The sequence below is a fragment of the Castanea sativa genome, chromosome 1 (assembly GCF_040712315.1).
Source record: "Castanea sativa cultivar Marrone di Chiusa Pesio chromosome 1, ASM4071231v1".
Classification (NCBI taxonomy): domain Eukaryota; kingdom Viridiplantae; phylum Streptophyta; class Magnoliopsida; order Fagales; family Fagaceae; genus Castanea; species Castanea sativa.
In genome coordinates, this window is record NC_134013.1 from 62,102,341 (window position 1) to 62,130,293 (window position 27,953).

The 27,953-nt window shown below is 38.2% G+C and overlaps 1 protein-coding gene across 2 annotated transcripts; it reads left to right on the top strand.

Annotated features, from left to right (window-relative positions):
• On the top strand, nucleotides 1–27,802 carry LOC142612111 (phytyl ester synthase 2, chloroplastic-like). 2 transcript variants are annotated; one of them, XM_075784237.1, is made up of 15 exons: nucleotides 1–22; nucleotides 210–721; nucleotides 18,527–18,578; nucleotides 18,810–18,865; nucleotides 19,205–19,363; nucleotides 19,598–19,702; nucleotides 21,694–21,800; nucleotides 22,201–22,322; nucleotides 23,017–23,125; nucleotides 23,811–23,941; nucleotides 24,600–24,975; nucleotides 25,598–25,711; nucleotides 26,269–26,354; nucleotides 26,480–26,589; nucleotides 27,272–27,802. In XM_075784237.1, the coding sequence occupies exons 2-15, from the start codon at nucleotides 331–333 to the stop codon at nucleotides 27,460–27,462; spliced, it is 2,109 nt and encodes a 702-aa protein (XP_075640352.1). In that variant the 5' UTR covers nucleotides 1–22; nucleotides 210–330; the 3' UTR covers nucleotides 27,463–27,802. The 2 variants fall into 2 exon arrangements, with proteins under 2 accessions (XP_075640352.1, XP_075640354.1); XM_075784239.1 differs by lacking the exon at nucleotides 1–22 and adding an exon at nucleotides 16,729–16,784 and having other exon boundaries at nucleotides 582–721.
• The last annotated feature ends 151 nt before the right edge of the window (nucleotides 27,803–27,953 follow it).

Below are 27,953 nucleotides of genomic sequence, written 5' to 3' on the forward strand. Positions count from 1 at the left end.
GGCCTGGGTCACCACCCACAAAGTATTTCCCCATCCCCCTCTCTCTTTCTTCTAACCACTAAACTATTTGGCACAGCTCAGGCTGTTCCTGTCACCATTACATCTATTTATATAATAACAATAACAATAATATTAATAATAATAATTCATTATTTATTAGTATTTTATTATTTGCTTAATATCTTTGTTTTTTTTTAATACTCTCTCAGATTTTGAGAGGCCTTTTTAGATCTCTGAGAGCAGAAGACCGCAAGCTTAGCTAGTAGTGCTCTCTCTCTCTCTGTGTACTGTTTCCGTGCAGCAGCAGCAGAGAGTTTTACTAGCCTAGCCATGGCGGTCACCGGAGTTTCCTTTTTTCCCGCCAGTTTATCGCCGGTAATGCGCCGGGATTTTACGCCGTCGGTCGGGAAGTTTAGCAAGTCAAATCCGATTTCCTTTCGGCGACTCGCTGTTTCCACCGAGCAAACGCAAACGCCAACTACGACAGCTACTCCGACTCCGACGACGCGTCGTTTATCGGAGAAAAGTGAGGAATCAGGAGAGGCAGGAGTAGCGGCAAGTGATGATGAGGTGGAGGAGCAGAATGGGAGAGTGTTGAAGGAATACTTTGAGCGGTCAAAGGAGTTGATAAGCAGATCGGACGGTGGTCCGCCTCGGTGGTTCACGCCCTTAGAGTGTGGTCCTCCGTCGAAGAATTCTCCTCTGCTTCTCTTTTTGCCTGGTCAGTCATATCCTCTCTTGTTCTTTCCATATTTGCTTTTTTGAGTTTTATGACCGTATGAGATTGACATTATCGCTTATTATTACTTTTTATGCCACATTTAATGAAATGAACTAATAGTAAATTAGTAATAGGACACAATAATATAGTCAGACTGAAGACATAAAACAAAATTATTATGACAAGTTGATAGACATGCATATCGTGGTACTGGTACTGGTACTGGTACTGGTACTGGTATGTGGATCAAAACATTGCCATTTTCTCTATTTTGTCGTAAATTTTGATTATTTTTGTCTCAACTAATAAGCTATTGTTTGGAGCTTTTGTATTAACTTGTTTGTTTGTGTATATAATTGATTTTATTATTTTTAGTAAATAAATAAATAAAAATTTCAACAAAAACTAAACTGTACACGTTATAATGTTATAACAGGCACCCAATTACCCAATTATAAAAAATCATTTGAAAGATGCGATATTGAATCTTCGTTTTTTTTTTAATTAATATTATCTATATGATTTCCCTTTTAGTAGATTTTCTGTCCGTGCTTTTGGTTTAGGACCTTTTGGTAATCACCAAGCAATAATTTGATTAAAAATATTTTAAAACCCTAGAAATGCCTCCCACTCATGTCAGTTGGGTCCATCTCAGCGCAAAGATAAAGAGAAAGTTTGTAAAATTTTTGGTGTCTTGTCGGTGTCCATGGACTTATTTGTAGGCAATCCGCTTTGCCATCATTTATTTTTTAGCCCAAAACGATAGAATCCGCTTTGCCATCATTGGTTTACTGTGGATCAGTATTACTTTTTCTTTCTGAAGAAAACATTTTCCAAGAATCATTATTTGATCATAAACTTTTGCGAGGTTGGGACGGTCTGGGTGAGTCGGGTGACAATTGGATTACTCACGTCTACAAGAGGGGAAAATCGGTCGTGTAGGGCCGTTTGGTAATACTATTTAAGTTTTGTGAAATTACGTACGTGGAAAAAGTGTCGTGAGAATATGTTTGTGTTATTTAAACAACAAAAACTGTTATTTAAACAACGTAATCAACAAACTTGTATTCACCCTCTCATATGGAGACTGATCGCAGAAGTATGGGGTTCATTTCACATGGGAGGGTGCATAAATGTAATATCACCTCTTACACGAGATGGGTGGGGACGGTCTTTTTTTTTTTTTTTTTCTTTCTATATTTTTACATTCTCTTTCTGTACAATTTTTAATGCACATTACTTTCGTGAATGTATAAGCCTCTCTTTACGAGAAAAAGAAAATTTATTATGTACGTAAACTATTGGATATATGTAATACTACCTTCTTATATACATCTTATCTACTAAAAAACAAAACATAAGAGGAATTGTGAAAATTTTAGTGATATTCTTGATATTAATATACCAATAATAATTTTTTTTTCATTGTCGCTTATCCTAAATGAAATTATATTTTTTCAATATATTTATTTTTATATTTTATATAAATTTTGGTTAGAGTTGGATGTAGTGATATGTAGTTTATTCTTTGTAGTCATTTATTAGTTTCAAAAATAATTAAAATTCCTTATTTATTTTTTTTTTAAAAAAATTAAAAAAAAGGGCAAGAAAAAAAAAGAAAGAAATAGTAAATTAGAAATTGCATTATCTAAATAAATTTTCTTAAAATTCAATTCAATTCTATAACTTTTGATTTATTTGTTCACTCTTATAAGTTTTACCGTTATTCAATTCTGATAGGGGAATAATATAGCCTATCTCCAAGTCGTCCATAAAGGTCGTCCATAGCCCACCTACTACCATAAACACCCTCAGAAACTTACCTACAAGTGCCTCGTCCAGGGAAGAAGAGCTCAAGACGAGGTACGCACCATCAGAGTGATGCACTCGTCCAGAGTGTCGACATCCTCGTCTTGAGCAAATTCACCCGTTAGACGAGGCAGCCCCCGCGTGCGAAACAAAGCACGCCCAACTGAGGAACTCAAGGACGAGGTTGTCACACTTAGGAAAATCTCCAAATGAGATATGATAATCCCTTATCCCACGCGTAACCGCCAGGTATCCGTTGTGAAACAAGAGCATAACTTCAGAACGGTTATACGCAAGTTACGTTTGATTTCTATCTCTCCTTGAAGCCAGAAGTTCCAATTTTGGTAACCGCCTATGATAACACTATATAAAGGCTCAAGCTTCGTACAAACCCAAAGGTATGTTCGCCTTGACTCCAAAAGTTGGAACTCAAATAACTTAGAGGAAAAAACTAACTTTGCCATCGGAGGACTTTTGGCCGGCCCCGCCTTTGATACGCTTTTCTTTCTTTTTCGTGCCGTAGAAAGATCCAAAGAGTCCTTCTAGTCCGAAGCATCCAGCCTACCGATTTTCTTGGCATCATCGGTTGGCGCCGTCCGTGGGAAAAACGGTAAACTTGTTATTCTATCCCGTACAAAAGGTTGAATGGTTCGAACAAGATCAAGGGCTACTAGCCCAGCCACTGAGTAGGGATGCTTCCAAAGGCAATCCCCTTCGTGATCGCGTATCGGACTGCAAGTGCCACCGCCTTCTATGCGGACATACAATCCATGGCCGCCGCTATGCGACCGACGCGTCGAACCGGGGAATTGAATAAGGAGATCAACTTCAGGAGGCGTAGCCAAGTACACATGGAGGGAAGTGGCCCCAAGTCGGAGGAGGAGGGAGAATGTAGAGTCCGAAGATCAAACAAGTGGGTACCGCTTCAAGAAAGGGTGCCGCACTTGGAAAGAAATGGACCGGATGAGAAAAGCCATGGATGAAATGAGGGAAAACATGAGGCGAACAAACCCAGCAGATGATATGGTCCACCGAACGTACTCCCCTTTCACGCCTCCATCACGGCCACCCTCTACCCCCGAAGTTCAAAATGCCTTCTCTAGACTCGTACGATGGAAATCGCGACCCCCGCGATCACATTGCAACTTTCAAGACGACCATGCATCCGCAGGGGTCCCAGACGAGATCATGTGCGAGCTTTTCCCACCACACTCAAGGGATCGGCCGCGAGTGTGGTTCAGTAGATTCCCCCAAACTCGGTGGGATCATTTGAAGAACTTAGTAAGCCGTTTGTCAACAACTTTCATTGGAGGACGGCGTCACAAGCGTTCCTCCTCTAGCCCGCCGACCATAGAGCAAGGGACAACGAGAGTTTGCGATCTTTTATCACCCGTTTTAACAGAAGCCTTAACGGTGGACGAGATGGATGACAAGCTATTGCTAGCCGCTTTCCACAACGGGGTCAATTCGACTTGTTTATTCATAAGCTCTATGAGCAGAACCGCGTATGGCCGAGCTTGTCCATTCAGCTTGAATTTTCACGAATGCCGAAGACGCCATCATAGCCAAGAAAAGAAAAGGGCGAGCGCTCGGAGGTGGGCCACCATCGCTACCAGACTGTGGACCTCGTCCGAAGAAGGTTCGGGTAGACGAGAGAAAAGATAAGGATGGTAAGAAGGCCGGTCCTCTCGCAAGGAATGCAATACACGCCCCCGACTATGCCGTTAGAGCAGTGTCCTTATGCGGATCAAGGATGATCCGTCCTTGAAGTGGCCGGTACAAAATGAAGGGAGACCCCAACAAGCGTAACAGAGCAAGTATCTTTGCCGTTTTCATAGGGACCATGGGCATGATACAGACGAGTGCTTTGACTTGAAGCAACAGATAGAAAATCTCATTAGACAGGGAAATCGAGGAACTTCCTTGGACGAGACCCGGAGAGATGAGAAAATGAAGGCCAAGGTGGAAGAATCATCACGCCCTCCACTTGGAGAAATAAGGGTAATTATAGGAGGAGCTCGACGGTGCGATCGTCCAAATCAAGAAAGACGTACCCTGAGGGTGGTGCAACATCCAACTCGAACGACCTACTAGGACGAGGGAGGTTGACGAACAGTCGTTACTTTCACGGACGAGGAGGCAGGACGAATTCACCATCCACACGATGACGCGATAGTCATCACCCTACTCATCTCTCGACTACATGACCGGGAGGGTATTGATAGACAATGGCAGCTCTGCGGACATTCTCTACTACCCCGCGTTCCAACAAATGAAGCTAGGACGAGATCGGCTTCGACCGATGAACTCGTCGTTGGTAGGATTCGGAGGAACGAAGGTGCAACCCGTGGGCACCATCATGTCGCCAGGAGTCGTCGGGACGTATCCGCAGCAGATAACCAAAGAGGTGAATTTCCTTGTTGTTGATTGTGCATCGTCATACAATGCAATAATTGGAAGGCCAACTTTGACAACCGGAAAGCAACCTCTACCTACCACTTGTCCATTAAATTCCCGACCGAGCACCAGGGAGTAGGCAGTGCGAGAGAGGCTGGCCGCCAGAGAATGCTACCTAGCCATGCCGGCCATGGACGAGCATATGCGGACAATGAGCATAGACGGAAAAGGGTTGTGGCCGAGCCCACCGAAGCATTAGAGGACGTCCCTTTGGACGATGACCAGCCCGAGAAGTCTACCGAGTTGGGGCGAGCATGGAAGAGGGGCGAAGCACGCTTGGTCCGGCTTCCGAGGAAAAACCTCGATGTCTTCGCATGGAGTCACATGAGGACATGCCCTGGAATTGATCCAAACGTCATTACCCACGGCTTGAATGTGTGTCCCTATTCGAAACCAAGGCGTCAAGAAGAAGAATTTTTGCTCCCGAGCGAGATAATGCCGTTAAGGAAGAGGTGCGTGTTGGTCGCCGCGAAGTTTATCCGAGAAGTTCACTACCCAGATCGGTTGGCGAACGTAGTCATGGTCGGAAAAGCCAATGGCAAGTGGCGGATGTGCGTCGACTTCACCGATCTCAACAAAGCTTGCCCCAAGGATAGCTACCCATTGCCACGCATCGACCGAGTAGTGGACTCGACGGCAGTCACAAGATACTTAGCTTCATGGACGCTTTCTCGGGGTACAACCGCATTCGGATGAATGAAGCGGATCGGAGAAGACCTCATTCGTCACAAGCCAAGGGTTGTATTGCTACAAGGTTATGCCCTTCGTTTTGAACGCAGGGCGACCTACCAAAGGCCGGTTAACCATATGTTCCGTCCTCAAATCGGGCGAAATGTGGAGGTTTATGTGGATGACATGCCGGTGAAGAGCCGGGACGAGGATAAACATCTTCAAGACCTTCAAGAGACTTTTGACACATTCGCGACGGTACCACATGAAGTTAAATCCGAGCAAGTGTGCTTTCGGAGTTTCGTCGGGTAAGTTCTTGGGGTTTATGGTGTCGCACTGGGGATGAGGCGAATCCGGATAAAATCCAGGATGCGAACATGGAGCCACCGAGAAATATCAAGGAAGTCCAGTCTCTTCATCGGACGAGTCGCCGCCCTCAATGTGTTTGTATCGAAAGCTACCGACAAATGTTTACCTTTCTTTAAGGTCCTCGGGAAGGCTTTTGAATGGACGGACGAGTGTCAAAAGGCCTTCCAAGACCTGAAGGCGTATCTAATGACGGCCCCATTGTTGAGTCCGTCTATACCTGGGGAAGAGTTGTACTTGTACTTGGCAGTGTCCCCACACGCAGTAAGCTCAGCGTTGATCAGAGAAGAGGGAAGAGTCCAGAGGCCGGTCTATTACACAAGCCACGCGACGAGAGGGGCGAAGGACGATACCCGATGATGGAGAAACTAGCCTTCGCGTTAGTCACGGCTTCTAGGAAGCCGAGACATTATTTTCGAGCACACGTCATCAACGTCACGACGGACCATCCCATAAAAAGGCGACGAGCAGGTTGGAAGCCCCCGGACGGCTTGAGTACAAAGGCCGTCGAGCTCAGCGAGTTCGATGTCAGGTACCTCCCGAGGAGTACAATAAAAGCGCAAGCGTTGGTAGATTTCATTGCAGAATTCACCCCCAGTCAGGACGACCTGAGCAAGGACGAAGGAAATGAGATGTGGGTAGTGAATGTAGACGGATCGTCCACATTGTATGCAGGTGGGGTTGGAATTGTACTGAAGTCCCCTGAGGGTGACAAGCTGGAGTATGCGGTCCGTCTGCAGTATCCAACTACCAACAATGAAGCTGAGTACGAGGCTCTACTCAAGGGGTTGGAATTGGCCAAGTCCTTAGGGGCGGAGTCGTTAACAATCAGAGGAGACTCTCAACTGGTCATTAACCAAGTAAATGGGATGTGTGATGTCAAAGAAGATCGAATGAAGAAGTATCTTAATAAAGTGAAACGCCTTGCCCGGAAATTTTCAACCATAAGTTTTATTCAACTTCCCAGGGAGGAGAACATTTGAAAAGCGTACGCCTTGGCAAAAGCCGCCTCGGCGGAGTCATAGACGAGTTTGACGACGTTCGACATGCCGAGCATAGACATCCCCGACATACGAGATAGGAGGAGGAGAAAATTGGATGAGTCCAATAATAATCTATCTCAAAGAGGGAGGCTTCCGGAAGACAAGGATGAAGCGAGAAAGTTAAGGGTCGAGTCGGCCAAGTATGTCATCATAAATGAGTTGTTGTACAAGCGAGGCTTTTCTCACCCTACTTAAGATGCCTGGCTCTGACGAGTCAAACTATGTTCTAAGGGAGGTTCATGAAGGATCCTGTGGAAATCATTCGGGGGCAAGGTCTCTCGTCCATAAGATCGTCCGTGCAGGCTACTATTGGCCAACAATGCGGGCGGACGCTAAAGCCTATGTCAAGGTATGTGACCAATGCCGGCCGTTATAGCAATGTACCTAGACGGCCGTCAGTATCGACCTCAATGATGCCCCCATGGCCCTTCGCACGATGGGAATGGATATCCCTGGGTCCTTTTCCAATAGGAGTCCGGCAAATGAAGTTTTTGGTGGTAGGGATAGATTACTTTACCAAATGGGTAGAAGGTTGAGCCTCTTGCGGCAATCACTCAGCAGAGAACGTGAAGAATTTTGTATGGAAGAATATCCTATGCAGTTCGAGTACCCAGGGTATTAGTATCGACAACGGACGTCAATTTGACAACGCACCCTTCGGGATTTCGCAATCATTTTGGAATCAAGAATCACTATTCTTCACCCTCCCATCCACAGCAAATGGGCAGCGGAAGTAGCAAACCGATCCCCGTTGAAAATCATCAAGACTCGGCCGAGGGGGCAAAAGGGATATGGCCAGACGAGCTACTGGTGTCTCGTGGGCCTATAGAACGACCGCACGAACTCCGACGGAGAGACCCCTTTTAAGCTAGCCTACGGGAGTGAAGCCGTTATAGGCAGAGGTCCATATGGCAAGCCATCGAGTGATGAAGTACCAGAGAAAGACAACGGGGAACAACTTCGCCTTGACCTCGATCTTATTGATGAGGTAAGAATGGATGCGGAGCAAAGGACAAGCAAGATACAAAAATCTCATGGCCGAAGCGGATGACGCCATGGTAAGGCCCGGACGGTTCGGTGTCGGGGACCTTGTCCTCAAAAGGGTCTCCTTGGCGACCTCAGGAACCCACTGCATGGAAAATCGGGACCCAATTGGGAAGGACCCTACAAAGTAATCAATTGCAAAAGGCAGTGGGTCCTACTACCCGGAAGCCACGGATGGACGGAAGTTAGAACATCCTTGGAACGTGGAACATCCGCGAAAGTACTATCGTTGATGAGCGAGGACGAAGGAAGTCAGTGGCAAAACTACAGTTGTCGTTTGCGTGTTTGCTTATATTTATTTGTGCTTTTACTATTATTATAGCGTGTTATGAATAAAAGTGCACTAGTTCTTAAACTCTTGCACTACTTGCAGACTAGTTTATGAAAGACGATGCTATGTACTTGATATCTTAATAAGGCACTAGCTTATAAGCGTGTGCCAAGTTCGTGAACAATGTTCATGTAATAATATGGTTTGGATTTCTTATGTACTTGAATTCCAGTTTCCCTGATAATATCCACGGACGAGGCAAAAGCCTTTGACAAATAAAAAGCTCCGGACGAATACAAACCCGTCTAAGCTCTGAGGCATGCTCGTCCAAAAAAGAATGAGGATAAAGCAAAAATGCTAAGGCATGCTCGTCCAAGCTTTCCTTAAAAAAGAGCAAAAATGCTAAGGCATGCTCGTCCAAGCTTTCCTTAAAAAAGAACGAGGGTAAAGCAAAAATGCTAAGGCATATTCGTCCAAGCTTTCCTTAAAAGAATGAGGATAAAGCAACAAAGTTAAGACATGCTCGTCCAAGTTTTCCTTAGCCAGGGCATACTCGTCTAAGAAGGGAAGTAGGCCTTAACACCTGCGTTCTAACGGCGAGCATATGATCGTCCTAAATACAATCGTCCATAAGGGCATCATGTAAACAATCACCCAACACTGGGAAACATTGCTTAAAAGGCAATTGAATAAAAATACATACACTCGTCCATGGAACAACAATGATGATAACTGAAAGTAAGCATTCATTAAACAATAAAAGGGTGAACGACCACCGTCCAAAAACCCTTGAAAAGTAAGCCTTGAAAGGCATTGTTTATAAAGCCGTCAAAAGTGCTAATGACGAAATAAATGTAAACTTATACATTTTAAAAAAAAAAAAAAAAAAAAAAAAAAAAAGAGAGACAAAGAAGAAAACACTTAAACAAATGATGAAAATTTTCAAACGGGCATCGTGCATTAGGGTCGTCTTCAAAGCGAGCTTGGTAGAGGCATCGTCTTCAACATTGACATCTTCAGAGCTAGTCTGAAGAAAAGAACTAGCAGCACCTCCAAGTTGAAGGACGATAGGACTGAAGTCAACTTCTGGAAACTTTTCTTTCGCCTCCATGCGAAAGTCTTCAAATCCAGCCGCATAGTTGGCGTCCTAGAAGGTCCGCAACCGCTTCGAAGCCCCGAACTCCTCCACAGCTCGTCCTTAGCCTCTCACAAGGGAATTGCTAAGCTCGTCGGTCTTTTTCGAAAGTGGTCAAGACGAGAGTCCTTTTCCACTACATCAGCCTTTAACTCCTCGACGAGGTTTAGCAAATCCTTGGCCTGCGTCCTTAGCCTCGGCGGCCGTCTCACCCGACTTTTGCACTCATCCTTAACCTCCTTGATCCTCCTCTCCAACGCGGCCCCGTCCCGTCCAACTCGCTTTGCCCGCCAGACGCGGCCTATAAACTTGGACATGGCCTCGCACAAACAAATAAGAATTTTTGTATCAAGCAAAGTAAACAAGCATGAAAAGCTAACGACGAGAACAAATTTGTATCCATTACCTTGAAAAGATCGTGGACACCCGAGTGTTCAAAATCCGTCAAGGACATGTTGTAGCATGCAGCCACGTCCTCGTCGACACCGCCCGTTGGAACCTCTCCCAAGCCAAGCCCTCACTCTCGAGCGGAGTTGGGCACAACATCAACGGGAGGTTGGGACGAGGCAGAACGCTGGTCTTGGACGGTGGAGTGGGAGCAGGCTCGGACGACTCCACGTCGAAGATTGGGACGGACGGTGGTGGAGGAGGAACAGGGACACGGGAGAGACGACCCCGGCCCAGACGACTTTCTCTCGTGCTTGGCTCTCCCGCCGGGGAGGTTTTCAAGGTTGATGGCCTTTGACAGGCTCCTCTTATCGCCAACAGAAGGACGAGCCCTAGTTTCAGTGTCTTGCTTGCCACGCTCGTCCACGACCCCTTTGCCTTTGTTTTCCTTCATGGTAGCCATCCCTAAAATAAATAATAATAATTATAAGTAAAAAAAAAAAAAAAAAAAAAAAAAAAAAAAAAAAAAAAAAAAGGAGAGGAAAGGCAAGACGAGAACTCACGTCGGCGGACTGTAATCTCGTGGGCTAAGGCTTCAGGAGAGGGCTCGGGGCCAAGTCCCCAAGTTGCAAGACGCTGCAAGGTAACCAAAGAGTGGAAGTCCCTCTCTGGTGAAGACGATCTTTCTGGACGCGTCCTAGATGGAACCGGCTCAACGACGGCCTCCTAACACCACGCAACAAGGACGAAGAAATTAGCCCATAAAGATATGTAATGAAGGCGATGCTACAAGAAGTGAGCATACCTTCGGGACGAAGGTTCCCTAAATCTCCTATATGGGGGAAATGAATCCCCGCCACACACGAGGGGCGTCCCCGCCCAAAACCCTGAGACGAAGAACAACTCCGTCTTCCAACTCCTATCTGAGGTGACCAAAGATTTAATTATCCTACAGTCTTTTCTCCTGGCTGTGAATTGATAAAAGCCACGAGATTGACTAATTTCGCAGGGTTTATAGCAAAAAAGGAACTCGTCCACGGTAAGAGGACAGTCACCCCTTCGAAAACCTCTCTCCACAAAATTTGCATAGAAACAACTAGTCTCCATGCATTAGGATTTAATTGACATAAACCTATACCTAACCTAGTAAGCAACTCGGCAAAAGCATTGAGAGGCAGCCTAAGACCCCTAGAAGATAGGCTTCATAAACCCCAATGCCAAAATGAGGTTGGCAACACCACTCATCACGGACGGCCAATCTAGGATTTAGCTCGTCCGGGATTTGGTACCAACTCCTAAGTGGACGTTAGTTTTCTCTCTGTCTTGGCGGAACCCCACGAGCGCAGCCGTACAGCTCGGCCTCGTCCCTTCTAGTGGACGAGGCGCGCTAGAAGGACCAGCCCTAGACCCAGCATGCTACCCTCGTCCTAAATTCTTCCCCGGAAAACTTCTAAGGGAACCCCGGGAACCCGAAACATACTCGTCCGAGGTGTTACCACTACTCCTCTGCTTGTCACTACTAGAGCCACTATAGCTAGTCGTGTTACGATATTCATCGATCTCCCTATCAACGCTATTGCTAGACGAAGAAAAACTTTCGAACATTTTGGAAATGTAAGGGAAGCCTAAAACGAGCGTAGAGAAAATACCTCGGCTCTAGACGAAGAAAACTAAAGGACGTTGGAATACTCCTAGACGAGGCGATGGACGAGAGATGTCAAACGAGAGAATTTTAAGAATGAGGAGGGTAGGAGGAAATCCACTATTTATAGGCGTTGAAAAGTAAAACCCGAACGCAATGACCAATCGGGAAGAACCACGTGGCAACCTCCTCGAAAACCCTAACCCACACAACGGTTAACCCGAGTAAGTAATGACACGTGACATAATATGAATCCTTGGCAACCTCGTCCCTTACTTTGAGACACGTGAAATAATGTGTTGAAACGAGTCGAAGAAACAAAATAACTTTGGACGACCTTAGAACGGGGGGCAAATCGATAGGGAATAATATAGCCTATCTCCAAGTCGTCCATAAAGGTCGTCCATAGCCCACCTACTACCATAAACACCCTCGAAACTTACCTACAAGTGCCTCGTCCAGTGGAAGAAGAGCTCAGACGAGGTACGCACCATCGAGTGATGCACTCGTCCGCAGTGTCGACATCCTCGTCTTGAGCAAATTCACCCGTTAGACGAGGCGCCCCCGCGTGCGAAACAAAGCACGCCCAATTGAGGAACTCAAGGACGAGGTTGTCACACTTAGGAAAATCTCCAAATGAGATATGATAATCCCTTATCCCACGCGTAACCGCCAGGTATCCGTTGTGAAACAAGAGCATAACTTCCAGACGGTTATGCAAGTTACGTTTGATTTCTATCTCTCCTTGAAGCCAGGAGAAGTTCCAATTTTGGTAACCGCCTATGATAACACTATATAAAGGCTGTTTCAGACAAACCCAAGGTATGTTCAGTTTTGACTCCAAAAAAGTTGGAACTCAAATAACTTAGAGGAAAAAACTAACTTTGCCATCGGAGGACTTTTGGCCGGCAGCCCCGGTCGCCTTTGATACGCTTTTCTTTCTTTTTCAGGCCGTAGAAAGATCCAGTAGTCCTTTCTAGTCCGAAGCATCCAGCCTACTGATTTTCTTGGCATCATCAAATTCAATTTAGTTATTTTGTCTAAATTTGTCCCATTGTGCCAATAGTTTTTCTAAAGTCGAAGCCGTTTTGAAAATTCAAAAAAAAAAAAAAAAAAAACTAAATCTATGTTGTTTTGGAACATTTATTGGCAACCTCTTAAGTGGAAATGGGTGAAAGGACTCCATTAAAAATAAATTAAAATTAAAAAACTGAAATGAATAAATAAAAAGTAATATTATTGAATTAAATTTTAGATAAAATTAAAAGATGCAATTTGTAACTTACCAAAAAAAAAAAAACCAAAGCCAAACAAAATCAAAATCAAGGCATGTTTGTCACTTGTCAGACTGGAGAAGACCTCGCAAAAAACCTATCCGGTTGTTATCTTTCTGAGTATGGCCGGATTAGATTTTCAATTACAAACCATTTTTGTTTCTACTTTTATTTTTCGAGAAACAATTACAAATCATTTAAATACTTTGGAATAAAATGTTCCTTTGTGATTCTGATTGGCTAAACGTTTTTTGTGGTAATGTATCTGACATAAAAAACAGATCTTTGAGGAATCCAGCTGGTTTGGTCAAAAACCGGGGTGAGCATGTAATTGTGCTGGTTCCATGTTTGGAATTCAATTAGTAACTCCACCTTTTCCTCTCAAGAGAGGAAAAAAATTTATAAAAAAAAAAAATCAACCATTAAAGAATTGCTATTTATAATATTTTTGACATAGAACCAAAATTTATAATAATAAAAAAAAGGTCAATGCTATTAGTTGCAGCCCGTGCATGTTAATTAACCTACATATGACATAGGGACCAATACATGTACGAGTGATGTGTGCGATGACTAATTGACTTGATTGCCGCAGTGCGGTTGGATGTTTATACTACGGGCAAGGATTTGCTGCAGCTTGTATGCAGCAAATTCTTGCCCAATCAAAAATTTATCCTTGGAATTTGAATAAAAATTTAAAATTGGGTCCATTAGGGCATATATTAACAATTTATTTGTAATAAAAAATTTATCGAAAATTGAAAAAATTGTCAAAAAAATTTGATTGCCTTTTCAATTCTTGATAAAAATTTTCTTAAAATGGAGTACTAATTAATAAAACCAAATTTGATGAATGAGTAATTGTTTTATATACTATGTTCCTACTATATATATTAGTATTGGGTCATGAGTCATAATCCTCTCAACAATTTTTTTTGTTGGGGAGAATGTAATCCTCTCAACTTTAGTGGGCGTGAAGAAGATATATAAATGTATATATATTCATATTAAAGAAAAAAATTGTTCAAACAATCATTTGAAATATTGATGTCTCGTTTTATTTTTTTCCTTTTACCATTTAATAATCATTCTCACCTTTAACCCTTTCCATCGCAAAATGCAAGTCAACAAAAAACAAGTCCAATAGATTAAAACTAGTTTTTGTTTTTGTTTTTTTTTAAGTGGAAAATGTTTTTCTAAGCAAGACCTACTAAACAAAATTATATATTCATATATATATATATATATATATATATATATATATATATATATATATATATATATTCATATTAAAGAAAAAGATTATACAAACACAAGAAAAAGATTATACAAACAACCATTTGAAGAAGAGTAATGATACAGCCACAAACTATTTTACAACATTTTTACAAAATGTTGATATGGCCAATCTCTTATTGGTTTTAATCTAAGCTCACTATTAATATAATTTTTTAATTTACCAATAATTTTAGAGATACAAAATATTTTACAAATTTTTTTACAAATTGCTGATATAGTGAGTAATTATTGGTAAATTAAAAAGTGATATTAATGGTGAGCCTAGATGAAAACCAATAAGAGGTTGACCACATTGACATTTTATAAAAATATTATAAAATAGTTTGTGTCTGTAACATTACTCTTCATTTGAAATATTAATGTCTTTTTTTTTTCTTTTACTATTTAGTATTCCCTTTTTTGTCGTATATATAAATCATTAATTTTAGGAACATTTAAAGCATATGTTGATAGAAATTTACAAGTAAATCTATTTAGTAAAACTCCTTTCCATTTCCAAAAACAAGCTTCAACCTTATGAGTCCAAAAACATGTGGCATGTTTTTATTTGTGGAGTATATAGTGGAGTAGGAAGAGTAGAATAGAAGATTCAGACTCCAACCTGATTGTTTAAATTTCTTTCTATGTCATCATTAAATTGATTAAATTGCAGGTTTTTGTAATTTAAAATTATGCATATAATATAAGTTTATATATTATATAGTAAATAATATCCGATTGACACAAAATTTGACATATGTATTAAGAGAGCAAAGAACACGAAGTTCAACGATTAGATTTTCAAAATATGTAGTAATGTTTATTATATTAAGTAAGGTTGTAGCCTTAGTCTACAATCAATTTTATAGCTAAATTTTGTCCTTTTCTTTTAATTAAATTTTTTATGGTTTATTCTTTGGAGCATATTCTACTTTGTCATCCTTAAACAAAAGAAAACTAAGAAAAGAATTTTTTTTCCATTTTTTCCATTATTATATTTCTCTTATATTACACTATGTATGTTAAGGACATATAAAAATGATATTTATTATTTAATCTATCGAAAATTAATTGATTTTTATACATTTTATGATGAGTAATGTTGTATTCACAATATTTTTACAATAATTTACAACAAATTATAAGGGACAAGTTGTTACCGGTTCTAATCTAAGTCCACCATTGAATTTTTTTTTTGCCCACTACAGCCAGTCACCAAGGTTTTGTTATGAAAATATTGTGCACTTACATTTCTCTTTTATGTATTCTAAAACTGTTGTTATACTTAACATGTAATCTTTCATTTATTTAACAAAAAAATCATTAATTTAAAATGTTTAAAGAATATCAATTGTGATTAATATAATTTAAATAATACCTATACGTGACCTTTTTTTTTTTTTTTGGAGAAAAATAATACCTATACATGACTTAATGGATCAATTTGGGATGTCTCATTAAGAATATAATAAAAATGACCCTATTCCCAAAAAAAATTATTAATTAATGAAATGATTTTTTTTTCCTCCAATCAGTTACTTTCCTACTTACTGTTGGTTTAGATCTGCTGATTTTCTTATTTGGACAAAAGTAAACCTAAAAGTGTGAGGTTTAAAAGACTGCAAATAAAAATAAACTAAGCGTCCGTTTGGATAGAACTTATTGCTGAAAACTGAAAACTGAAAATACTGTAGCAAAATAATTTTTAAATGTATGAATAGTGCTGCGAGACCCATTTTTAATAAAAAATTGCTAAAAAAGTACGTGAACAGTGCGCGCACTGCGTGCTTGTCCCCCGCAGCAGAGAAAAAAAAAAAAAAAAAAGAAGGCAAAACGTGGACGCAGCAAAAAAAAGCTGGATCCAAACCCTCTCTTACTGTTGGTTTAGATCTGCTGATTTTCTTATTTGGACAAAAGTAAACCTAAAAGTGTGAGGTTTAAAAGACTGCAAATAAAAATAAACTAAATAAGTTGCCAAAAAATTGGGAAGCATGGGTACAGCTAAATGGTAGTTGTATTCATGTCGGACGCGGCTGGGACGCAGGGTGCGGCTTGGAAGTGGCTGCATGTGCGTCCCACACAATTTTTTTTTCTTAAAGCTCACCTTTTCATTTTGTGGGACAGAAGTTTTGGTCGGTGGTGGCACCATTGATTTTTAGACATTTGCAAACTGGGGTTGAAGCCTTGAACGCACAGAGAGAAAGAGGTTGAAAGCTTGAACAGAGGGAGAGAATGTGTTTAGAGATTTGAAAAGTGAAGATTGAAAATGTGAAGTGGGAATTGGGAAGACGTGTGTACAGAGAAAAAATCAATAAAATCTTGAAAGGCCTGAAAAATGAGAAATTATAAGGTTCTTTAAGGTGAATCATGTCACTTTTGCCTAATGGTCCTCCATTCCATTAAAAGACTCCCACCTGTTTAAAAATTTGCTGGCTTAGTTTATGATAAAAATAAAAATAAAAATTAAGAGGGAAACTTCCTTGTTTAAGCGCTCGGAAAAAAAGAAAAAGGAAAATTTCCTTCTTTAACGACAGATGTTAATGTGAAAAAGTTGTTTTTGTTTCAATTTATCATAAGTTCATAACAGAACACAGTTTTTTAATTCTTTGCTCTTACTGTATTGCATCGATAGACACTCAAATGGCTGATGAAGGTATGCTTTTGTCAATGCCTCAATGGCTGATGAAGGTATGCTTTTCCTTTGACACTGTCATTTCAGTTTTATTTTTTCTTTTATAATCTTTTGTCAAAAAGTGTCTGCCACTATTTTGGACTAGAGCCTATAGATATAATTTACATTCTTAATAGATATCACATCTAATATTTTTTAGGAGATGTTGATAAGATCTAGTCGTTATTCAAGGCTATACGATTTAATTATAATAATATCTTGATGTGAAAAATGTAATTTTTTTTTTAACAAATAGTTTTTAAATATTTTTATCTTTTACTTTAATTTTTATCTTAAATTGAGTTAGCAAAATTTTAAACAATTGAGAATTTTTTAGTAAAATAGTGAACCACTAGGCAAAAATGATGTGGTTCACCATGAGGACTTATAATTTCTCCTAAAAAACATAATGATTGGCTAGCTTTTTTTAGTTCCAACGGCAGCATGGGTTGGCTTTTTAAATTTTGAGTTTTGGGTTTCCACCCACAAGTTTCTAATTTTTTAAAATCATTTTTAACTCACCATGTGACCATCTTTATGTATTATTTACCATTTCTTATTTAATTTTTTTACTCACCCACTTGATATTACATTCATTAATTTATATCATTTGGCTTAAGAATAGCAATGAGTGATAACATTTTTTATAAATTACTAACAATATATATATTATAAATATATATAGAAAATGTAAATAAATTTTTTATGAAAAAAACATTTAATAATTAATTAATAAATGTATCCTGCCGTACTTGTGTCTTATTTTAAAAAAAATTGCCGTGTAACCGCACCACACCTGTACCTGTATCCTTGCAGGTGCTTCCTAGCTACAAAAATATACAAGCGGTTTTTTTTTTTTTTTAGATTCCAAATTTAGGATCTTTTTTCTCTTTTGATAGTCTTTCAAATGACCAAAAAATAAGAAAATAAAATCTTTTCCTCTTTGATATTTATTTCAAGATTAAAATTTTTTATTCAAATAATTATTTGGAATTATAATAAACTAGTATTAATAGTAATGCATGAGAAAAATCGACCAAAAAATATGCAAATATAAGTCACATGTTTAATTAATAACTAAAAAGTAAAATTAGAGAATCAGTATAAAAGAATTTACCTAAATTAATTAGATTTCATTTAGAGAAGATCAAATATACTTTCATCAAATTTGCTTAGTTTAAGTTTGTTTTATCCAAAAAGATGGTGAATTCCATTTAGTTTAAAGGTGAAAATACGTAAGTTCCAGTTAGCTTAACTGGTAAAGTCTTTAATGATTTAATAAAATTTGAAGTTCAATCCCTGCCTACACCAAAAACTGATTGGTGTCTTGGTCTGATGATAATAAGTACAATCATTAGAAACAGATACCATATGTTAAAACTCGATTAAAAAAAGGGTGAAAATATCATTTTAGTGTCCCTGCTAGTTTGGTCTCTACATTTTGGCAGTAGTTAGTTTGGTTCCTAACTTCCTATTATTTTCAACTTGATATCATTTTCTGCTCATGAGTTAAATGGTACGAAATTGACAACCACCAAAATTTAGGAACCATACTGACAGTGACTTCAAAATTGTATTTTTACATGGTTCAAACTAATTAGTGCCACCCTCACTTTTGTATGCATCTCAAATTTATTATTAAACTTTGTATCCATATCAATTATTATTGTTACTATTATTGTTATTATTATTACCACCTTATTCTTCTAGATGAAGGATAGTACTCACTATATACTATTTTTACTTTGGAACTTTTCAGGCATTCTTGGCGTCGGGCTTGGACTTATTAAGAATCATCGCAGAATTGGAAAGTAAGTATTCACCCCAATTTGAATTCTATGAACAATTTGTACCATCCTTTTTTCTTTGAGTTATCAAATAGAAGTAATGGAGAATTTGAAAGCAACTTCTCATACACAGAATTCTCTACTAGCTATCGAGAGAGATATAAAGACGGAAGAAAGAAAGAATGGCTGCCAGCTAATAATTTATAATTATATGACACTGCCTAATTTAGGATTTTTTTTCCCCTTTGGATGTAGGATTTTTGAGACATGGTGCTTGCACATTCCTGTCATGGATCGAACACCATTTACAGGTCCTCTCTCTCTCTTTACTACCTTTTGTTACTGCATGCAATATACTTGAGGATCTGTGTATCATTGGTAATAAATAGTGTGGCATGAACTGTAACATCAACTGTTGCTATAGTCTAAAGTTTAAGGTACTTATATTGAGATCAAAACATAGTGCCTGAGCTGTCCTATGGGAATTCTAATGGCGTATCATGAAGAGATTGGTTGAGAATGAGACCAACCTGTCTCTCTCATTTGACATTTTATGAAAATCAAAATCTAACAAATAGAACATAAAAATAGTCACTGTTTATCTTTGTTTTGTATTTTGAATCTAATTACCAGAAATTTTCATGGTTTAGACCTGGTGAAGCTGGTGGAAAAAACTATTCGGTCAGAGAACGACAGTTCACCCAATAGACCTATATATCTTGTTGGGGAATCTTTTGGAGGATGCCTTGCTTTGGCTGTAGCAGCTTCTAATCCTGATATTGATCTTGTGCTAATTTTGGCTAACCCAGGTAAGAAGTTTTCTTTGAAACAACCATCGCTTTCAACTTTAGCTTTTCCCCCCATAAAAATGAGCAACTCAGGTATTATAAAGAGCTATGACTATGGAGAGGTCTTTCTAAAAAAATGCTCTTAGTCACTTCAACACTCAAGAATATTAGCTTCAAAGTAGATGGCATTCACTTGATTTTATTTTTTCTCATTTTCTTACTCTTTATATTGCCTAATTAATGTTCTTTTTGCAGCTACGTCTATTAGCCGATCTCAACTACAACCGTTAATGACATTATTGGAATTCATTCCCGACCAACTCCCTTTTAACCCTCCTAACATGTTGAGTTTGATGACAGGTTTGCTTTTCCAGTTTCCTCCTCTCTTTTTTCCCTAGTTGCTTGAAATACATATTCATTTCCATTTGGAGCTAACATAGCCTACAAACCTGTTCATATTCATTGAATGGTATAGTATTGACGTGTGATATGTAAGTTTTATGTCAGGAAAATGAATTTAACATGACATGGTGATACTACATATAAGATTCACCACCAAAATAATGGCCTACATTTCTTTTTTTCCTTTTCAAACCAAATAAAAAGAAATAATAATAGACTCAGGTTATTGGGTTTGGGAGACTGGGAGCAACATCCAAATCTGCATGCCATGTGTGTTTGTGGCTCGATTTCCACCAATGTGGAGATTTATGAAGAATGGCTCGATTCTCAACACTTGGGTGCAGCCTGTAGGTGGAATAAAGCCCACTTTCAGTTGGATATGTAGTAAGCCATGTGATGGAAAAGGATTCCTACCCTTCATGGGTGTAGGAACTTGTGTGGCCAATTGAAAGGCTCTTGTCTTGAAAGATTTCTTCTCCCTTTGGGATTAGAAACTTGTGTGATCAAAAGTGTTGTAGAAAAGGGCCTCCCAAATCTCTCCGACACAATATCGATTGTGAAATTTATTATGGATTTGAGAAAAATTTTAATAGAAATGAATAAAATGTTGAAAAATTCACAACCACACATATGAAAGAACACCAAAGATTTACATGGTTCAGCATTGGGCCTATATTCATAGGTAGCAGTGAGGAGAAAATTTCACTAGCAAATATGGATATTACAAAGGTAGTATAGAGGTACTCTCTCAAAACTTCAACCCCAAATACACCCAATTAGCTCATTTTCACAAATAACAAAGAATAGAGTAGTTTCTTTTCGCTACCCTATTTGCTCCACTGCACATACCTCTCCAAACAATTAAGGGGTTCTCATATAGGTAACTAGACTTCAGCATGTGGCATCCTAAAACCACTCAAACACAACTAATTAATCGTTTTCGAGTATGAGGAGAACACAAAGCTGTAGCTAACAGACATAATAGGTATTCTATTCGAGCCTTGTCACAAGTCTCCACCTTGGCTTAAATTTGATCATGCCTCAGAATCGAAAACTCTCTGTTGCCTCCATCAAAACCACTAAGACTGCAGAAGGTCTATACAATAGCTAGATGAAGACTGCTGATAACTTGATTATGTTGAAGTCTTTCAAATCATACTTGGAATTTTAGCTTGTAGTGACCAACAGTTGACACTTGAAACATTTTTAGTGATCCTCAAACAACTGTAAGACCTTTGGGAAATGGTTATGATTTGTTAAATTTGCTGATTGATCTTAGGTGATTGACTATGTGACGCCAAGATAAAAGAGGCATAATGTGATTTTGTAATATAGGGTTCAGTTTGTATCATTTCTATTTTCACATGAACGCATTGAAACCGTAATAAGAAATCTAAATTCTTTTATGTATGATATATTCTAGGTCTCTTTTATTTTCTTTAGTCCTTTTTCTCTTGTTGTATGAACTTATTACAGATTTCTAGGTTGTCAACATCTAACCCCAAATCATTTATCCGCGTCCCCATTCCTATGTAAATAAAGATGTTTGCTAGCTTTTTGTTCCTGTATAACCTAACTGAACGAAGGTGTAGAGGACTTGCTGACAAAACTGTCGGAATTCTAGGACTGGACTTCTTTTCTTTTAAAATTGGAGAGCATGTAATATAGGGTTCAGTCTGTTGCATTTCTATTTTCAAATGAACGTATTGAAATTGAAATAAGAAATCCAAATTCTTTTCTAATTGAAACTGCTATTCAGGAACTGATTTAGTGTATCTCTTTTCCATATCCAAAGCATAGTGAAAATTATTAATGCTGAAAAATGTACAATTTGCAAATTAACGACTAATACCGACATACTTCCATAAATAAATAAATGTGTATTATATATGTAGGTATATTATATATATATCTCCTTACTTGCCGTCAGTAATTGTACATCCATTTAGGTCAACCTTTGAGGACGGCAATAGAGAGTGTGGTGAAGGGACTTCCTCTGCAACAAACAGTTGGAGAGCTATCACAGGATCTTGATGCAATTTCATCTTACCTCTCTGTAAGGTTCAACTTTAGAACATTCATAAACTAGCGTTATATTAAAGTATGAATATTATTTAACTATTGTCCAAAAGAGATTGAAACTCCTATGAGACTATATATATTTCATCATTGAATATATCAAGCACTGTTATCAGAATATATTGTGATACTCTTCATTTACATGCCTTAGATTAGATGCTCTCATCTGAGCCATCTGAAATTTTAACAAACAGAACTGCTCTGGCTAAGTTTAATATCACTTGCAATTCTACGTGACTTTAAAATATAGATTACTCTCGACTTCTGTTGGGAGTTCACACAGAAATAGCTGGCATGTCCTTAATCTTTTATATTGGTCCTCACTCATTGCACTAATATTTCTCCTCCACTGTCAATTTTGATGATTGAATTCACAGGTTTTGGCTGATATCTTACCCAGAGAAACACTTCGCTGGAAGCTGCAGATGCTTAAATCAGGTTCGGCATTCTCCAATTCACGCCTGCATGCTGTAAAAGCTCAAACATTGATACTTTCCAGGTTCTTATGCTCTTCTATAAGAAAACCCAGTTCAATACTTATTTGGAAACTAAATCTCCTTTTATTTGTTTTTTATTTATTATTAATTTGATCCAAACATGCACCCCTCCCCCCCCCCCCCCCAAAAAAAAACCTACTACAATAACAAACATATGTTTAGCAAGGAAAGGAAACTCTTTCTTTGCCTCTGGTTAAGCTGAGGTATTAACAGTGATTCCCTGGTATCACTGAACAAAACGTGAAATATGATAGAATGCAATGAAGCCAACACTCCTCAACACTGAAAAAAAAAGTCCCATCTGACCGAGTCAATAACTTTCTTCAACATTTGGTTATGTCAATTTAGAAAATTCACTCCTCAAATAGTGTATTAGTAGTAATTGGTCTTCTTGTAGTCATTTCTTTATAGAATTAAGTGAAGTGTATTAAATAGGTTTTCTTTAGCAGATGGGTGCCTCAGTCATTTGGAGGTCATTTATCTTGTTAAATGGCATATGCATTTTCTAAATATAGGCTATAAGTTTCCACAAACTCTTTTCTAGTGGAATTAGCAGTTTTTTTTGTTCAACTTGTTGTTCTTCCTCTTCTATTATAAAGGCATTGTTGTGCAATGTATACTTGTAGTGCTTTTCTTGTTTTGATCTTGTGGTACATCCAAAGATAATTGGGTGGAGTTCATTGTGTGTTGTTTTAGTGGAAGGGATCAATTGCTACCCAGTCAAGAGGAAGGTGAAAGACTATGTCATGCACTTCCAAAATGTGTGATTCGTAAGTTCAATAACAGTGGTCATTTTCTCTTCTTGGTAGGACTCTCTCTCTCTCTCTCTCCGTGTGTGTGCATGCATGTAAGTACGTGTGTACATGTGTCCTCATTTGTGTCTGGTTTTTCCTGCTTGTAAGAGTTCAATGGAAAGAAGTAATTGAGTAATTACTAATGTTTTCTTAATTTTCCATTACTTGTCTGAAGTTGTCAGGCAGAATTCAGACTTTGGTTGGGGTGGGGGGGGGGGGGGGGTTGTGTGTGAGGAGCAATAAAAAGAACAGCTTATAGTGTATAAAATAGAATTTATACCTTGCCTTGTTATTTTGGCTTACTCGATTACTTGGAAACACACACAAAACTTAGATATGAATTCTGATTAAGTCTAGAATGCTCTCCTTACAGTAGGAAATAATAAGGTTTCTATAATGCTAACAGGAGATGAGGAGAAAAAAAGAGAGGGCAGGGAGTTTTCATATCTGAAAATGTATGTTTGATGTATGTTTTATGGCTGATTATCTTGTACCAACATTTGTGTGAACAAGACATAAAACTAATATTTTTAAACAGATGCATTAACATTATATTATGTGCAAAATTACTGTATTTTTCATATAAATAAATACATTATACAGTCCTCAAATTATATTATTTTGAGTTTTAAATATATCACATGAATCTTGTATTATTTTAATGATATATTTTGAAGTCCTGCCCATGTTTGGCAGGAAGATGGTATTGATTTGGTAACTATCATCAAGGGTGCTAGCTTCTATCGCCGTGGAAAATACCTTGACTATGTTTCAGACTACATGCTACCAACTCCTACCGAGTTCAAAAATGTAGTGGAAGACAACAAGTAAGTCATATTTTCTAATAGATACTTTCTGAGATAACACGTTAAAATTCTTGGTACCTGACTAGTCCATCCATAGCTTATATATGAGTATGGAGTGTGTCAGTACATGTCAGCTAGTAAGCTAGAGAAAACAGTTTGTATTATCCTGTCTTCTAAAAACATTAAAACTTATCATAGAACAATATGCATATAAAACAAGATAAAAAGGTAGCTAACAGAACAGATGGATATGATTGCTTTAATTTTTCATTTGGAGAATGCCTTTGAAAGTGGACTATATATATTATAGTGTACCACATTGATCAATATGCATGTACTTCAGAATGCTTACACCAAACCTGACAAACCTTTAGTGTTTTCTATAGTTTAAGCAAATGCTATAGTGCCAATTTGTAATAGGAGTGCTAGTTGGTATTTCTGTTTGTTCTCTAGTCTCAGCGTTGTAAATTTACCAGAGGGTGTTAGCTGTGGTCTTTAGTAGAGTGTGTAGAATTTCTGTCTTGTTTGTTATACGAATCTATTGAATTCTCAACAAAAAAAAAAAAAAAAAAAACTGACAAACCTGAGACATCTTTTTTTTTTTGTAGAGTTTTCTGATTGATTGGGTGTGGTAAAACACATTTTAGACATTACTGTCTCACACTTTTAATTTTCATAGATGGATTAGTACTTTTACTAGCCCTGTTATGCTATCAACTTTGGAGGATGGGAAGATTGTGAGGGGCCTTGCCGGAATACCTTCAGAGGGCCCAGTCTTGCTAGTAGGCTATCACATGTTGCTGGGAATTGAATTGGTTCCCTTAGTAGCCAATATTTTTCGGGAAAGAAATATCCTTGTGAGGGGGATAGCACATCCAATGATGTTTGTGAAAAAGGACAATATACGAGATATGTTACCTGATGTGTCACAATTTGACACATTCAGAATTATGGGGGCAGTTCCTGTCTCAGCATCTAACATATTCAAGCTTCTGTCTTCAAAGTCCCATGTCCTGCTATATCCAGGAGGCATGCGTGAGGCTCTTCATCGGAAGGTAACATTTTACTGTGATTTACTTCTATTATATACGCAAGAGGGTCAAATCATGTTTTTTTCTTCCCTTTCTAGTTTACTTCTTTTTTGGTGAATTAAGTTCAGTATCAGGGCTTCAGAAGTAATAAGAATTTTCCTCTTTCTGTTGGCTGCAACTCTGGCAGCTTGGGTTGGGTAGCGGTTACCATTGCTACCACACCAACTTGCAGTCCCAGATATTCCAATACTTTGCTTGCCTTCTTGAGTAAAATTAGAACAGAAGGTGGTGAATTAACGAATGGTTCCCAAACCTTTGGATGAGTAAATGACAATGCTTTGGTTATTATTGAATTTATAGCTTATTACTTAAAATTAACTCCCCTTCAACCTTAACCTTTATTATTAAAATACTCAAGAAATTTACAGTCTAAGGTGAAATGCTAAATGATCTCATCATGCAAAATGTTGTCCTCTCTACCTCTAGGCTCCGGTGTGATTTATGCAATTATATGCATTGACATATGCAGACATGGTTACTATTTTTCTAATGTATTGATTGTGTATTTTATTGCAACATAGATGAGATTTGTTTTTTAGAAGATACAACTTTAATAGTTTTGAAATGCTGGGCTTTTGTTCTTTAGGGTGAAGAATACAAGTTACTATGGCCAGAACAGTCTGAGTTTGTCAGGATGGCTGCAAGATTTGGAGCCAAAATTATACCTTTTGGTGCTGTTGGAGAAGACGATATAAGTGAAGTAAGCTAAGAACTTAACTTTGTAACATTTTTTTCATCAATTATTAATTTATACATATCTTCATATCTGCATGCAGCACAGAATTGTAGTTTCTAGCTGGCTAGGCTGCTATTTGAATACCACTTGCACGGGTCATCATTTGATGCTTTCTTTCTTCCTAATTGTCTAAAATCTAAACATTGAAACCTGGATCTATATTCATATTCTTATTAATTTATCTTAATTTAAAATTTTACATGCATATGCTTATCCTTGTTCGATAATGTTACTTGTGTTATGTGGAGACAACTGTAATTTCTGAACAAAGGATTTCTCCCCATAATTTTCTATGTAAATTAAGGTGAACTTTTTTATCAGTGTCCCTGGACACAATGAGATAGGGAAGTTCTTTTGAGAAGGGTATGACATGCTAATTGCTTTGAAGAAAAGTTTAAACTTGACATATCTACCTTACTGCTATTTGCTGTTTCTGGCTAGTTTATATTTAGATTCACATTTTTGTCACTGGGTTTTACTGATTTCCTCTCTAATGAATAAATGGTTTCTTCAACTGATAGGTAGTTTTTGATTATGATGACCTAATGAAGATTCCTTACTTTAAGAATCAAATAGAGAAGCTAACAAGTGAGGCTGGAAATTTAAGGTATATTAAGTTCCTCTGGCATTGACTTCCATTGGATCTTTTCTTTCCATAAATTTGGCCTCAAATTTATTTTGCCTTTTCCTTCCTGTTCCTTATTTTAATATTAACATGATCTTGTATTGTAGGACTGATGCTACTGGGGAGGTGGCAAACCAAGATGTACATTTACCAGGAATTCTACCAAAATTTCCTGGTCGGTTTTATTATTACTTCGGCAAACCCATTGAAACAGAAGGTATGGTTATTAGTTAGATGATCAATTTCTTTGAATGTCTGATGCTAGTAATAAAGTGCTGTAACAAGTTAGCCTAAGAAAGAATTTTTCACAATATTGCGGTGAATCTAATTGGGACTGATGGCCACCTTAGATATCCCCTGGATTGGAAACAAATTCAATTGGTAGATCATCATGCAAAATACCCAATTCATTAGAAGCAGCCAAAGAAGAATAATTTTAAGCAACAATCATTTGTAATCATATCTATCCATGCCATTCTCTTCGCTACTAAAGGAATTTTGTTTAAACCTGCACTGATATGGCATCTCAGTGTGGTCATTGATATGATTATAGCTTATTTCCAACTGAAAAACATGAAACATGTGTTCTTATGACATCCTAAGTCATACGCCCAAGTGTATAGCCTAATACATGGTATTGTAGAGGATGTTTGTTATGCAGGGCCACATTAGCAAATAAACATTGTAGGTACTATAATTCAACCTCATTCTTCAATTTGTCTATATCTTACCGGAATCTTAGGACCATTGTAACCTGTGCCTCTGCTTTAGCTGTAGTCATTGGAAGTTTGAGCTTTATTAGGTCAAATTTTTTATGCAAGTTTTTGTTTTTTGTTTTTCTTTATGAGGTAAGAAGATGCAAGTGATTGTTAACCTTAATTTTTAATCATGTTCTGAAGGGATGAAGCAGGAATTAAAAGACAGGGACAAAGCTCATGAATTATATTTACAAGTCAAGTCTGAGGTTGGAAGGTGCCTTGCGTATTTGAAGGAAAAAAGAGAAAGCGATCCTTACAGAAATTTATTGTCTAGGTTAATTTACCAGGCCACACGAGGCTTTACATCTGAAATTCCTACCTTTAAACTTTAATTTTTTTGCTCATTGGAGCTGTATACACCATATTCTTTTTCCAATGATGCCCGTGAACTTTTCCTGGGATGATGCACAGAGTGTACGATATAAACTCCAGGCGTGGTGTTGGCATTGATTTTACTCTCCTTAGGGAAGAGCTTAGGATTTTTTTTTTTGTTTTTGATTATAGATTGACCGACCTATGATTATAGGGAGGGGCTACAGACAGTGTAGCAAAGTAGTGGTCTATCGATCAAACCATGATCACATGGTCATTATGTATAAACAGGTCCTGTAACCAAGGGTTTCTTGGAAAGATAATTCTATTTCTCTGTAAATTTATATTGATTCTGGGAGACTGATGGTATATATATATATATATATATATATATGGTATTTGTCTATGGGATTCTTTACTTGTTTAATTTTATTTCATTTATTTTTGAACCCCATCCCGTCTTTTTACCAAAATGAAACTAGTGAGACTTTAAGCCATGTGAGTGAAGAGT